General features: G+C 43.9%; 2 protein-coding genes across 4 annotated transcripts in view; both read right to left on the bottom strand.

The window, feature by feature from the left end:
* Positions 1-826: 826 nt before the first annotated feature.
* On the bottom strand, positions 827-3,516 carry FIGNL1 (fidgetin like 1). The gene has a single exon (XM_018086913.2). The coding sequence runs from the start codon at positions 3,513-3,515 to the stop codon at positions 1,440-1,442; it is 2,076 nt and encodes a 691-aa protein (XP_017942402.2). The 5' UTR covers position 3,516; the 3' UTR covers positions 827-1,439.
* Positions 3,517-8,487: 4,971 nt separating this feature from the next.
* Positions 8,488-14,479, bottom strand: part of DDC (dopa decarboxylase) — a 71,958-nt gene continuing 65,966 nt past the window's right edge. For 2 of the 3 annotated variants that reach the window (XM_018070128.2, XM_018070129.2), the window contains exon 14: positions 8,488-12,435. In XM_018070128.2, the coding sequence (XP_017925617.1) occupies positions 12,220-12,435 (216 nt within the window). In that variant the 3' untranslated portion in view covers positions 8,488-12,219. The remainder of the gene's footprint in view (positions 12,436-14,479) is intronic. The other variant, XM_018070130.2, reaches the window with a different exon arrangement.

Here is a 14,479-nt window from a genome sequence, read left to right as displayed (position 1 = left end):
CCTTCAGGGGCAGCTCTGTCCAGCCAGTGGGCAAGGACAGATTATGTGAACAAAAGGCCATGCATTCTTTCATACCTTAGGTAAGAAATGCCAAATATGAGCTAGTCAGAAATTTTACCATTGTTGTATCAAGATTTTTTAAGGAGCAGTGAAACTCAGTCAATGTTGGGACACAAGATTTCTCCTTCCTTATCACTAGAACCCAGCACTCTTCGAGTAAGGCATCTTCCATCTTAGTTTGATGGATGCAGCTGCTGTTGTTTCTGCTTGTGGGTCCATCCAGGAGCAAGGCTGAGCCCCTAATCCAAACATTTGGGAGCACACACACACACGAAAACTAGGGTGCAGAGCACACACACACGCAGCAAATGCACTCACACAAATCCATCAACAGCCCCATCCTGTCCCTCATCTCCAGCCAAATGGGACCGAAGCTCACCAGTGTGAGACACAAACCCCCCACTCTCCAGCTTCACAAGGACACCATGCTCATGGAGCCTTTGAATTTAAGTTCATCAAATATCCATTCCCAGATCCTAAGCCTCCTTGCCCTGCCACTGGCTTATACCTAGGCTCTTTCCAAATGCTGTTTTCCTCCTACTTGCCAGCTAGTCCAGCCTCAAGTTTGCCAGTGAGTTTTGTTAGTGAAGTTTGCACACACACAGGGATCCCTACAGCACCTGGTCATACGCACACTGGGCTGGCCCCAGGTCCTAAAGCCCCTATGATTCATGGCCTCTTCTCCAGTTGCAGGTGTCCAGACCTCCCGATAAAACACATCTGCACATGCTGATACAGCACAGAAAGCATGGTCAGGCAGAAGATCATCAGAAAAAGTTTTTAATAAGAAGCTGGGATAGACTGCAGTGATGTGTCACAAGGATGACAACAGCACTGCTCAAGAGACTTTCCCCTTATATTCCCCCTTTTTCCATGCAACTCCACATCCACATCCCTTTCTCCCTCTGCTCCTGTCTCCTCCCAAAAAATGCGTTTCTAACTACTTTTCCCCATTCATCTCTATTTTGCTACATCTCTACCCAAAATTGCTATTTCTGATATTACTTGGATCCTCTTCCAGTACAACATGGTGGGCTTTGCAAGATTCCCCCCAGTATTCCCTTCAATTATATGTGAGGTTTGACCACCTTCCCTTAAACTTCAGTGAAATTTGTCCATCTTTCACAGCAGCTATCTGTAAATTTTGTCAGCTTCTCACTGTTACCGGTGTTCAGCAATTTTTCATCTTGTGACCAGTAGTTCCTCATGGTCTTTTCAGCTGGCAAAACCTCAGGCCAGAGCCTGGACATCTGCCTGCATAATGTGAGAAGGTTTAATTCCCAGACAGAAACAAAAAGAAGTGCAGACAACTCTAAATTACCACGTTTAATACGTGGCAGCATTAAAGGAATGTTCCTGTGTAACAGTTAGGACGCAGTTCATCTACCACAGCCAAATGTCTGGTTCCAGGTTTCATAGAGTTCCAGGTCCTTGGAGGAGACACTGGGCCGCACAGTCCTGAAGGCACTCTCAAAATCCAGGAAAGCTATGGGCCGTACTTGCTCTGGCAGGATGGTTGCAATGTCCATGGACTGCAGACTGCGGATGGGGCCCAGAGACGCTTCCCGGCAGAGCTGTGTCATGTCTGCCCCAGAAAACCCATCAGATTTCCTAACTATAAGTTCAATTTCCTCTTCATTTAGGGAGCAGTGCTCCTTGGACATGAGACGAGTAACAATCTCCTTCCTGGCTGAGGCCTCTGGAAGAGGGATGTACAGTCTCTTTACCAGTCTCCTTCGGGCAGCTTCATCGATCTCTTGGGGTCGATTTGTTGCCCCAACCACTAGAATACGATCTTCAGAGGAGGTTGTTGCCCCATCTAACTGGACCAGAAATTCAGTTTTTATTCTTCTCGACGACTCATGCTCCCCCTCCCCACGCTGAGACAGAAGAGAATCAATTTCATCAATGAAAATCACTGCTGGTTGTTGACATCGTGCCACAGTAAACAGTGCACGGACCATCTTTTCCCCCTCACCCACCCATTTGGAAGTCAAAGAAGAGGCACTGATGCTAAAAAAAGTTGCTCCAGACTGGCATGCAATGCACTTGCCTATGAGAGTCTTGCCAGTCCCAGGGGGGCCAAAGAGCAGAATTCCTTTAGGAGGACCACGCAACCCAGTGAAGATGTCTGGCCTCAGCATAGGCCAGACCACTATTTCCTTTATAGTAGCTTTAGCAAACTCAACTCCGGCGATGTCATCCCAGTTGACCGGGGGCCCGTGGTCCATGATCTCATGCATAATGAGCTCAACCATTTTTGGTTCTATGTTTTTCAGCCGTTCATCTACAGGCAACAATGAATCTGTTGGTTCTCTTGTGTGAGGTTTACACTGTGCTCCTTCATTTTCACTTCCATCTTGCTTTGGAACTGGAGGAACAAACTTGCCAAATGGACCCCGAGACCTGCCTGCACCCAGAGATTTCTTTACACCTCCATATGATGAGACTGGTGCACGCTGGGGTTGGTTTTGAGATTTCTTTTGCTGATCCACCCACAGCTGTTCTTTTGCAGTTTTAAAACCTGGAGCACTGCTCTCTTCATTTCTATTTCTGTGCCCTGAAAAACTACTGGTTTCTGTGCTAATGAGAGGCTGGCACGGAGCAAGGCTAGGAATAACTGTGCTGCTTTCATCAGCCAGACCATAGAATGCTTTTCTTTTCCCAGAACTTGCAGACCAAGCAGGTGCAGCTGACTGGTTAAAAAGAGACAAATTTTGCCCATCACAAGAGTTACCTGACATTTTCAGAGAACTACTACTTGTGGCTTCTTTACTTCCAAACAGTGGAGTTGCCTGGAAAACTGGTCGAACCCTTTTGCTTAAGGAGGCTGAAGCAGCAAGCAGTGTATCTGAAGTTTTGGTCACAGGGGGCAAACGGCTTTGAAGAGACTTTAAAGATGAGGGATGCTCCAGGAGATCTGGTCCCTGACTTGCACATTTTGCTGAGCCAGCACAGAGCTCAGTCTCTCCGGCACGGCCTAAGACACCGAGTTTAGAAAGAGCTGGAGCAGCGGAGGCACTGACCCCCTTATCAGCTTGTACACAGGCATCTGTTGGTGCCATCTGAGAGCTCTGGAAAATTTTGCCAGCCTGCATCCTCTCTTGCACACACTTTAATTCAAATACATTATCTGTTGTCAAAGCAGATTGCCACTTGTCACTGTCATTCTGCTGACACTTTGCCAAAGTCAAAATGTTTTCCGCATAGTTATTCAAGCCAGTCTCCATGTTGCCAGAGTCAATAATTGCAGAGTATTTCTCTGCGTACTTTTTGAACAGGTTGGCAGCACAGGCCTGGGAGATCTCAGAGTTTGCCCATGCATACTGAATACGCAGGATTTTGGCACGGTACTCATCTGCCTTCTGTGCAGGTGTGCAGGTGTCAGAGGTAATAGCAAAGTAACTTCTCTGCCAGTCACTGAGGTGCACGGAGCTGGGGGTGGGGGCCTCCATCACTGACGCTGGAACAGAAAATACCTGCAGTTACAAAATGCATTTCACAGCCATTTGCACAGGCTACTTCTCCCCTTTCCTAAATACATGCACATGAAACACATAACATAACATTTCAATTAGAGAAACAGTGCAGCAGATGTTGTAAGATACTCAGGCAGTCCCGACACTTTGCCATTTTCAAAAAGCAACCAGGTTTGTGGTGTAAAGGCATTCAGATTGAGGTTCTCTTTTCTACCCTGTTTGAAAAAAGAAAAGAAGAAGAAAAAAAAAGGGAGGGGTGAAGAAAAAAGCAGAGAATGTGCTGCTAACCAGAGGTCTCCTGGGGAGGTAAGTAGACTGCAAAGAATGGTAACAGATGGCTAAGCAAAAATTGGCCTTGTTAAATGAAATCACCAGTGCTTTCACTCTTATTTGACAGAATAAGGCACAGTGCAGAGGAGGACAGATTATACACCGCTGTCAGAATGACTGTTTATTACAGTAATGGTAATAAAAAGGAAACAATGAAGCTAATAAACAAAATTATACACAAAGTCTCTGAGGGGAGGTAAAAGCAGAATGAATAAGTCTGAGTGTGGTAAACTTTCAGAGTAAGATAATATTTACAGATTCACAGCAAGTTCAAAACTATTTCATTTAGAATGCACTAAAATGTCCCCATTTTACACTTTGTAGAAACAAAGTTCTTGCATATTTAAAGTAATGCTTATTTCTCAGTTTTAAAAAGAGGAATTTAAATTTAATGATTTTTTACTTAAAGAAATAGTAAAGATGACATTTGGAACAGAAGAAGCATTTTTTTAAGACCTGATATGATTTGTTCATGTTTATGATGTATCTTCTTCCTCTGCAAAGCATCATGTGCAGAGACATTGCAAGCAACACCAAGAATGCATCATTTCAGAGGACACTGGAACAAAAAAAATTGAGAGAAACCTACTGCTGCCTCAACAGGGTTTGCAGAAAGCTCTTAATGTAGTAATTTTGATCTCCTTATTTGTCCATAAGGGACATAATTTCCAGGGTTTTTTTACTTCAGTAAGTTAATAGGATTTTTTTATTAACTTCAATATGTACAAGCACGTTCCAGACAGGGAACACTTAAAACAAAAACTATTAAAGAGTAGGTCCATACATTCTGCAACTCTTCCAACAGAGGATGAGTCAACTTGCAGTCTTCTTCTGAATCAGCTACAGACTATGTACAAGTGCAGATGAAGGTACAGGCGCAATGTTCATACGAGACTGGGAAGACAGAACAGAACATAGGGATACAGGGTGTGGGGTCTTTCCTCTCTAATTATTTTTTAAAAGTCTTGAATCAGCATTAGACAATAGAGAGCACAGATGATTATTGTGCATATGATTATATGGTTTACACACATAATAAATAATGAGTAGGTAAACCATTCTCTTTCGAATTTTTTTTTAGACTTCAGTCTAACTTTGTAGAGCTGTTTAGAAAAGTCAAAATACATTTTACCTGTAAATCTGGTGCCTTTACAACCAAATCCAATGAAAACAAACAAAATAACTACCACAAAAATAAGACTTTCTCTCTGAAAAATTACTGCCATCTTTTGCACCATAAGAAGTCTCACTTCTGCCTACCGAATCCAGGGTAAATTCACATCATAATCCATCTGTAGCTGAGTGACAGGTGACTGAACAGGAGATGAAAGACTTCTCTAAACAACTACTAAACAGCTGTCACTGTGCACATAACTTTTTTGTAACTGTTGAATCAAAAACATCTTATGCACCATAAAAGCTAAGTTCAGAAAAAGTTTAATAGCATGCATTTGCTCCCATGAAATATTCCCATAACTTCCATGATTCAGAAAATAAAACCTCAAGGTCACTACCACTCCCTTAAGGATTTAGCAATCACCTTCACAGCACCGAGGGAAGGTCGTAAGAAGTGAACAGTGGTAGCCAGTTTAAAATTTCAGTTTGGTTTTTCACCGAATCAGGGAGTGGGTCAGGTTGCCAGGGCACACAGTGGGTTATCTGATCCAACCTCCCTGCTCAAGCAGGGTCATCCCAGAGCACGTTGCTGTGTGCGTTGTGACTGTGTCCACACAGCTCTTGAACATCTCCAGTGAGGGAGACTCCACAATCTCTCTGGGCAATCTGTTCCAGTGCTCAGTCACCTCACGTTACGTGGAACTTCCTGGGCATAAGTTGCCTCTTGTCACTACCGAGAAGAGCCTGGCTCCATTCTCTTCATACCCTCCTTTTAGACACTTATATACTTCTGAGGTATCTCCTAGTATCATATTCTCTCCCCCTGTTCTAATCCCTGTTACTTGCCCTCACAGCCACGCTATTTCTCCCCTAGGAGACAGCCAAACGCGCACACGTTCAGCCGGAGCTGTTCCCAGACAAGGACATCGTACTTCCCTGTGAGTGCCTGAAGTTGGGAGGAGGTTTATTCAAGCACTGACACGAATGAATTTCTGGCACACAGAGGCACATCAGGACGCACCAGGGGCACGCCCGCCTGCAGGCCAGGGAACCACCGGGAAGCACACGGGCACACCCCCCATTCATAGCCCGCAGGCCAGCAATCCCGGCGGGAAGCTGCCCGGCATGGGCTGAGCCCAGCGCGCACAGGACGATTGCGGCCCGCCGGCAGCCACGGCCCTTCAGCCCAGGCTCCTCCAGCCCAGGGGCCCTCGCGTGGTCCGGCTGCGGAGGGGTCCCCTCTCACCACGCCGGGAAGCCGAGCCCGGAGCCTTGAGGGCTCCTCGGCGGCGCTGGCCGAGGGACGAAGGGACCCCTCCCCAGGCCCCAGACGGGCTGCGCGGGCCCGGGAATTCCCGCAGCTCCGCCGCTCCCGCCCCGCGCCATGCGCGCCCCCCGCCACCCACCGGCCGCCGCCGCCTCCGCGCACAGCGCGCGCTCGCGCCGCTTCCAGCCCCGCCCCCCGTCCCACCCGCCAATCAGGTAACAGGCTCTCCGCGAGACGCAGCCAATTAGAGAGCGGAAGGGAGGGCGAGGGGAGGGGGCGGGCTCGGTCGTGACGTCATCGGGCTCGCCGAGGCGCTGGGTGGACGGCGCGCGGCAGGGCGGGCCGGCGGTCCCCATTGGCTGCGCCAGAGCGCGCGCCCCTCCATGGCGCGGGGTCCCGTGCCTTGGGGGGCGGGGCCAGGCCCGTCCCTTCAGCGCGCGGCGCGAGCGCGCGTGCCCTGCGTCCGCCGCCCAGCTTCTTCCATCGCCCCCCGTCCCACCCGCGCCCTTCCCGCCTTCCCCGTAAATCTCCGCTGGCGGGCCTGGGCATGCCCGTCTGGTCCCGGCAGGCGTGTGCCAGTCGCGTTTCCGGCTGCTGTGGCTTGCCCAGGGCGGCTTTGGCGGCCTGCCAGCCCTTGCCACGCGCTGCGCAAAAACTTTCCTCATAAAGGAAAGCTTGGTTCCTCGGCTGGAAGTTAGAGCGGCCGAGAAGGGAGAGGCTGGGGAATGTCACGTTTATTGCCTGTCCAGCCCATTTTCAGTAGCGGCGGGAAATGGCAACACGGAGATGCACTGTTCCTGCGAGGCAGAGGAGGCCCTTGCCTTCATGCACAGTTCGGTGACCAAAGGAGCAGAATTGCTGCGGCTCTTTCTGTGCCAAACTCGACTCTGGCTGCTCAAAATGGCAGGGTGGCAACCTCCCATCAACACACCCCAGTTACCCGCTGTTCCTTCCTCTCCTCCCAGTAAGAAGACCCCCTGGGTGCCCTTTGCTCTCCTCAGAGGTGTCCATGCAGTTGGGTCCTGGGCTCGCTCCTTGGCAACCCCACTCTGAGCAGGACAAGCTCCGTGAGAGGCAGGTTCCAGGGAAGATGGGACCAGACAAAGCCCTGGCCCCCGTCGTGACTTGGGTGTCAGCGATGGGCGCCCGACCCTTCCTCGCACACAGCACTCGACCTCCACAGCCACCTGTTCATCTCCACTCCTGTGGCACAGTTGCAGGGCCACCACAGCAGTGTCAGAAAGTGGTGCTGTCTAACACTCCTGGAAACAACAGCCGCTGGACAGGCCTTTATGGGAGAACAACTCTGCTGAAGGTCTGAGCAGCAGTAGCTGGACTTTGTGGCAGAGGGACACAATGAATGGCACAATGCCTTGCAGGGCAAAAGACGGTGGCCCAGGTGGATGTATGCCATGTGCTGAATCTGATTGTGGAGTCCCTAGCTGGATCACACCAACCCACATCCAAATTAGCACATCAAACTAGATGCAAATTAGCACACTAAGCTCCAATTACACCTCTGGTATTAACATAGACACTTGTGTGTGGGTGGACATTTAATTTCCCATGAGAAACATTTCTTGCAGTTACTGTCAGGTTTTTGTTATACATTAAGCTTGTTACACCATTAGTGCAGACAGCATATTAAACTGTCTGGGCTAGTATGCGAGCTGTCATCTCGGACCCAACTGGGCTAACCTAATTGGGCTCTAAACCCAACATTTAGAGTTTGTGACACTGCTGCCATCAATTTTTTCCCAAGGCATGGTTCCCCAATTTCCCTTGGGTTGCACATGGGCAGGGAGCGAAAGAGCCTGCAGCTGCAAGCTGCCCCTGGGGACATAGTCAGGCAGGACTAATGAGATGGGCCCCTTCCCTGTCCTGCCTGATGGCTCTGGAGCTGCAAACCAAAGCCAAAGCTGGGCAGCTGGCTCCAGTGTCAGATCCAGCTGCAGGACTGTGCAGAACTTTACAGAAGGAACGGCATGGCCCTGGTTATATCCATGTATTTTTCAGATGCATGTTGCTGAGGAGGAACTTCCCTCAGGAAAGTTTGCAAACTCCCATTTGCAAAGTAATTAATTTGAAGGACACACTGAGGAAAAAGTGATCGATGGTGAAAATCAGGGCACTGACTTGATATTAGTGGGGAAGTTGGACCTCTTACAGCACATCTGGCATGAATAAGATGGGAAAAGCTTGTTTAAGAACAAAGACAGACCATAATCATAGATTTGTTTCTATTTATTAATGTTGTAGTTAAAAACTACATGTCTGTTCAGCAGGGTTTGGACACAGATTTTAAAGGAAGTCAACAGCTCACAAATTACAATTAGAGCATTAAGCATCTGATTATTTTTCCATTTAAGTCACACAAACTCTACATATGCTATGTAGATATTATCTACTGATGGTTATTTAATCTGCCCCCACCAACCACCTGGGTCATCAGAGTTCTCAGTTTTATTTCTCATTCTGTCTTTGAGCAATTGAAGTTTATACCTCTCAAGGTTTAGACTTCTGCTGTAAGGCAACTGCAATGTGAATACTACTCATCACATATGTTATCCTTACAGGAAACAATTACAACAGCAAAACAACAACCATGAGCAGAATCTTATATGTAAAGGCAAGAGTAAATTAGAAATTTAATATTTATAATGCAGTTCAGAGTATAATATATTACCAATACTTTCATAAATACATATCTTTTCAATATTTCACCATCAGTAATAAAATATAATCTGTCATTAAGAATGTGAATACTGTACTAGTACTCTGCTACTTTTAAAAAAAATAAATTGTGGGTACTGAAAAGTTAGCTTTTTTCCCCCCTTCTCTGATAGCTGCAGTTGTCCTTGTGGGTATTCTACTAAAGTACAATTCTGAGATTTTGTAATTATTTTTAATATCGAACAGTATTAATCGGCACAGACTGTATTAGCTTTTGCACAAAAGGCACCATAAATGCAGGTTAACATACCAACTATTCATAAATACAGTGTTTCTCACTTACAGATATGTTGCAAAGTTACGGAACAGAAACAGCAGTTATGTTCTTCTTTCAAAATGTTCTTTTCAACACTTGTTCTTGAGTTGATTACATAGCCCAGATTTCCTTTTCAGATGACCTAACATTAATAGTTTACAAAGGAATTATCCCATGGGAAAAAGAGGGTGTTAGAGACTGAATACTATGAAGGCCTTCACTAGTTACATATTCAAATCATCCCAGAATTTCAGAAAAACTAGAACTGTGAACTTCAGATTTCTGTATTGGGCTAGCCATGGGGAAATGTAATTCTATGGGTCTTGTCACTGTTGTTTATTAGAAGATTTACGTGTCACTTCTATTAAACAAATTAACTTTTACTGTATTTATATTTTAAATTAGCCTTTATCCTAAATTCTTTGCCAACAAGAGTTTTGGTACCTAGACAACAGCCTTTTCTAAAACTGGTATCCATATACTGAAAAATGCTTAACTGAATGTTGATTTTGGCAAGATTTTCCCACAAATGTCTAGAGGGATCTATATCTAATTTCTGGGCTGTTGGGAACATTTCACTCCTCCTGAGTTTGGATGTGCAGCCTGCCTGCATCCCAGTTTTACAGCAGTTTGAGGCTCACACAGGTGTACATCATCCACCTCTGCTCTGGTTTCCATGGAGAGGATTTCCACCAACATCTTCTTAAGTTTAATTTAATGTTGCCTTACCTTATGCCTTTCTTTTCCAATACTTAATAGTCACATTTTAATCTCAATTACAGTCACTTAACACCAAAGCAATTCCATTTCATTTCAGTGGAATTATCCTGGATTAACTCTATGATAGCTTTGATCCAAATCTGATTTATTTTTTTTTTTTAATCCCTGGACAGACCTGGTTATATATTTCACATGCAAATTACTGGTCTGTCTCATAGACAAGCTGTAATTCCTCTCTGGCTCCAAGATTCTAGAGTTTTCATAATGTAAAAGTTGTAAAATTGTATCAGTGTGGATCATATGTGTTATGGATGAACACTGTTTTCCAGGTCATGAGAATGAAGGAATGTTGTTTTAAAAAAGACTAACAGAGAAAGGAAACAACTGCCAGCATTTTCAACTCTCTTCAGTTTGCCAATCTATTGCATTGTGCTACTACAGCAAAGCTTAATTTCATATTGGTTCTGCTAAATAGAATGATGCTATCAAAATTTCTGATACTGTAGATGAGAGGAGTGTCTTGTGAAATGGCCGAGTCACGTCCTCGAATATTACAGGGTTTTGCTAGATTGATTTGTCACCCCATTCTGGGAAATCAATTCCTTAAAGAAATAGGGGTCCTTCCTAGTTTGCACCTCAGATGTGAGAGATTAAGAATCAACAGAAAAATCCACACAGTCCATATTCAACTTAGTTAATCCCTTCTGGAAAGACAGTGGGTAGGAACAGACCATGTGCCAAATTAACTGTCCCATTCCATGTTTCCTGGTGTACTTGCAACTTCCCAGCTGTAGGAAGTATATTCGCAAGGCATGGAGGAAGAAAGCTGAATAATTGTGCAAGTTGTTCAAGATGTTTTAGAAGTTAATATGAGCAGTAAAAGGAAGATTAAAATGCAAATGTAGAAATTAATCCTACATATTATTTTTCTTGGAGTAGCTAAGTAGGTTGTTCTTATTTGCATAGAAATAACTGTCTGGAATCCATGTTTTAAAAACAGTAAAAGTACTTCTTAAAGTCAAATATTGTTCTGACTTCCATTTTACCTCTGACTTTCATTTTAGGTCTTTACTGTACCTGCCTTCAACAGGATGACATATCAATGCTTTGTGTCAAGTACACGTGATTTGACTTTCTGTGAAAGTTGTTTTCCAGTATTTTCATATTCCACATATCACTGTTACTGGACGAAAACCACTGAAGGGGGAACCACTGCATATTTTGAGTGTTAGTTCTCTTAATTTCTATTTTTATTGTCGTTTTTTTACTCATTTGTTAGCTCATTTGAGAAAGAAAAGTAACATTGTTTGCCATCACATTTCTTAGCACATTTTCTCAAAGATTTATTACACAATGAAGTAAGCAGAACAGTAGCCATAAAAAGTAATCATAACTTAATTTCACAGAACATATCTAACAAATTATTTTCAAGTAATCACTGCTTATAGTAACTTGGTTAAAAATACAGAATGCCAGGTAGCACATGGCTTTTGACAAAATTCTTCATCGAGAGTTTTTAAGAGGCCTCATTATGAATGATCAAAGTGGAAACCAAAAGCCAGCATAACTTCTTTGCTGATATTTGACAAAATGGCTGTTTTAAAACCAAACCCTTTAGGGGAAAGTAGAGAACCTGCCAGAAGGATGGTTAGTGTTCACTTAGTGGTCACTCCCCTCAATGTGGCTATGCAGTGAAGGAAGTCTTGAAGTCCTTTGTCCTTTGTTCATTTACAAAATTACTGCAGTATGTCATGACATGACAGTGCCCTAAATTCTAACAATGACATCTGTGCATGGCTATTTAGATAGGACCCAAACAGGTTACTGAACTTCCCCAACTTGGATTTCTTCTGAAGCCATAGTAACATTAAATTCATTGGTTATAAGACCTATCAGTTTTATCTGTGAAGGAAGAAGTGGGTGTGCTAGAGGAGTGTGGGGACAACAGAGGGAGCACTAACCCTTCTGTTTCCATTGCCTGATTGAATAAATGCTCTCGATTACAAACTGGTAAGAAATGACAGCTCGAGTCTCCTTGGCTATGTGCATCCTGGAAATAGGCAAGATGAAACTACAGTAAATAAAAATTACAACGCAACTTGCTGGCAAGGATTTTGCTACTGCAGCTGGGCTATGTAACAACAGTTTTTGTATCTTTTTCCTTCCTAATTTTACTTTCCCACCTGCCCCTAAAATAAAACTTGGCAACACAGAGAAAGCCAGTTAATTACCTCATCTCCACTTGTACTTCACTGCTGTTACTCCTGTTGGTGGTTTTGCTCCCATGTTTTCAGAAGATCAGTTGCCAGCTGTGAGATGTGCTGCCAGGCAAACTTGATGTGGGTGGATTCCACTGTGCGGGAACAAATAGCAAAACGTAGCACAAACTTCTCTCGCAGATGGCTTGGGACCAGATGAATCTTCTTGGCCTCATTAATGCTTTTAAGAAGTGCCTCGTTTAGTTTATTTGAGCCCTGAAATCATTGTAATTCAATAGATATGCGGATGAATTTCAGAAGCAAGTCTGGAATATGTAAATCCTACCAAGCAGCCAAGCCCAAGTACCACCAGTAACAAACAGCCATTTTCTCTTCTCTCAGTGCTTTGCTATCAAAGCATTACAAAAAGATGACAGTGTAAGAGATAACTTTTGAGTTACAAAGAGATTTATGGATTACCTTGGGTTTAGAAGCAGTGTTCACACTGGGGCATTTGTTATAGCTGAGTGCTTTTTTTGCGACCTAAGGTCATGTGCTATGTAAAAGCATTCATTATTGTATCCATGTCATTACACTCTTCTTGGATCTAATCAAACAAACATGGGAGGAAGTTTTGCAATGAGCTATACTAACTTTGGTAAAACAAACCTTTCAGTCTTCCCTTAAGCGTGGCTGCTGTAAGAGTCTTTTGAATTTGAATATGGAAATCTTACCCTTAATTGAGAAATTGTTAAGGTAATGTGTCCCTGGCATAAATAAGTTTCGTACTATCAGTGGAAGCCCTAAAAAGGCATTTGCCTGAAATTCTATAGGAAGTGTCCACCACAGAATCCTACAGAGTGGTTTTTTTGTGTGAAGGAATTTAGAAATGTGGTAAACTGACCCACCCACTGGAAGTAAACAGTCTTCTGCATTCGAGAAACAAAGATATAAATGTTAAATGTCTTGCAGAAGGTCAGAAAGATTCTACATGCATGCACTATTGAATTTCATCTCCTTCTAATGTACTCAATTTTCCTTATGCACAAACAGTGAAGGTGAGGACTACTGGTTCTTTTACAGGTCCAGCTAATGTTGAATCAATGTTTTTCCTGATCATGTCCATCAGCATTTGGAAATAAAACAAAAGATGTCATCAGATTTTCAAAAACAATAGTAAGTCACTTTAAATGAAAAGAATGAATGAAGATATCCCCAAAATCTTGGGATTTTTGTCAGATTTAACATCACAGGGTGAAGTGCTAGCCAGATATCTTTGACAGTCTTTGTTAGCCAAATTAAAGGAACCCATCTGTCTACTTTTTTATCAGTAGAATGAGAGATGGCTCCAGCTTTGCTGGACAGTTTGCTATAATAGTTTAGGATATATCAGGTTGATCTGGAGTGCTATAATTTTATTCTTTGGGGAAGTATCTTAGCTATTGCACAACCTTTACTCTTTCTATTACACTTGAAGTAACGGAATTGCAAGAGATTCTGGGAGCATCTGCGCTTTTCCTGCAGTGTTCTTTACTGAACACTGAGGTAAAAGAGCACAAATGGTCCAATCCATCTGTTCAGCAGCAATTTTGTTACTGTAGCAGCATAGGTCTTCTTGAAAACATCTGTATCAGAAAACACCTTCTCTCAAATCTGGGCAGTTGTGACTCCTGCTTAGCCTTTTCCATATAAAACCAAAGCATAAGGCAGACAGTTTCCCACTGGCAGTAAGGATAAATGTATAATTTTCATGGTTTTGGATCATATTAAGAGAGAGAGTTGGACTGTAGTCAAAACCTTGTTCTGACTTAGCACAAGTTCTTTGGAATTTTGTATGACATCCTGAAATTCATGGCTTAGCCTTACTCTTCTAGGAGACACTTATGCAACTGGGATGCTCCTAACTAAGAAAATGGAACAACTTTGGTGTTTGCAAGTCCCCATTTATTACAGGTCAGTCACTGTTGACAATGATGTCCTGCTTTCCTATCAAAGGTAATACATTATTGAAATGACAACCCTTGCCTTTAATATGAAATGCACAGCACTGACTTTTAGGCAATACCAGCAGTTACACGATGTTAAGTTGGCAGGTGTGAGGGGAGGAAGGAGAAAGATTCATGTATCTTTCTTCTCTTCTACTCTCACAGCTCCACCTTAGGGCTGCTGTGACACTCAAGTGTCACGTCAAATTGAAGTTAGTAGTGACTAATCCTCTCCCAGAGCTTTGAGAAGCCAGCTTTGATTGAGTCTGTGAGCTTCAATAAGACAGCATTCTCACTCCCTTGGAGAAATGACTAGCTTGACTTGTATTCATTTG

The sequence above is a fragment of the Manacus vitellinus genome, unplaced genomic scaffold (assembly GCF_001715985.3).
Source record: "Manacus vitellinus isolate BGI_N305 unplaced genomic scaffold, ASM171598v3 scaffold_17_pilon, whole genome shotgun sequence".
NCBI lineage: Eukaryota > Metazoa > Chordata > Aves > Passeriformes > Pipridae > Manacus > Manacus vitellinus.
The sequence above is the reverse complement of the archived record's forward strand: the minus strand, read 5'-3'. Positions and strand labels throughout refer to the sequence as shown.

What these genes read in the sequence shown, in the direction of transcription:
- FIGNL1 (XM_018086913.2), bottom strand. Translation starts at nt 3,515, where the DNA reads ATGGAGGCCCCCACCCCCAGCTCCGTGCACCTCAGTGACTGGCAGAGA.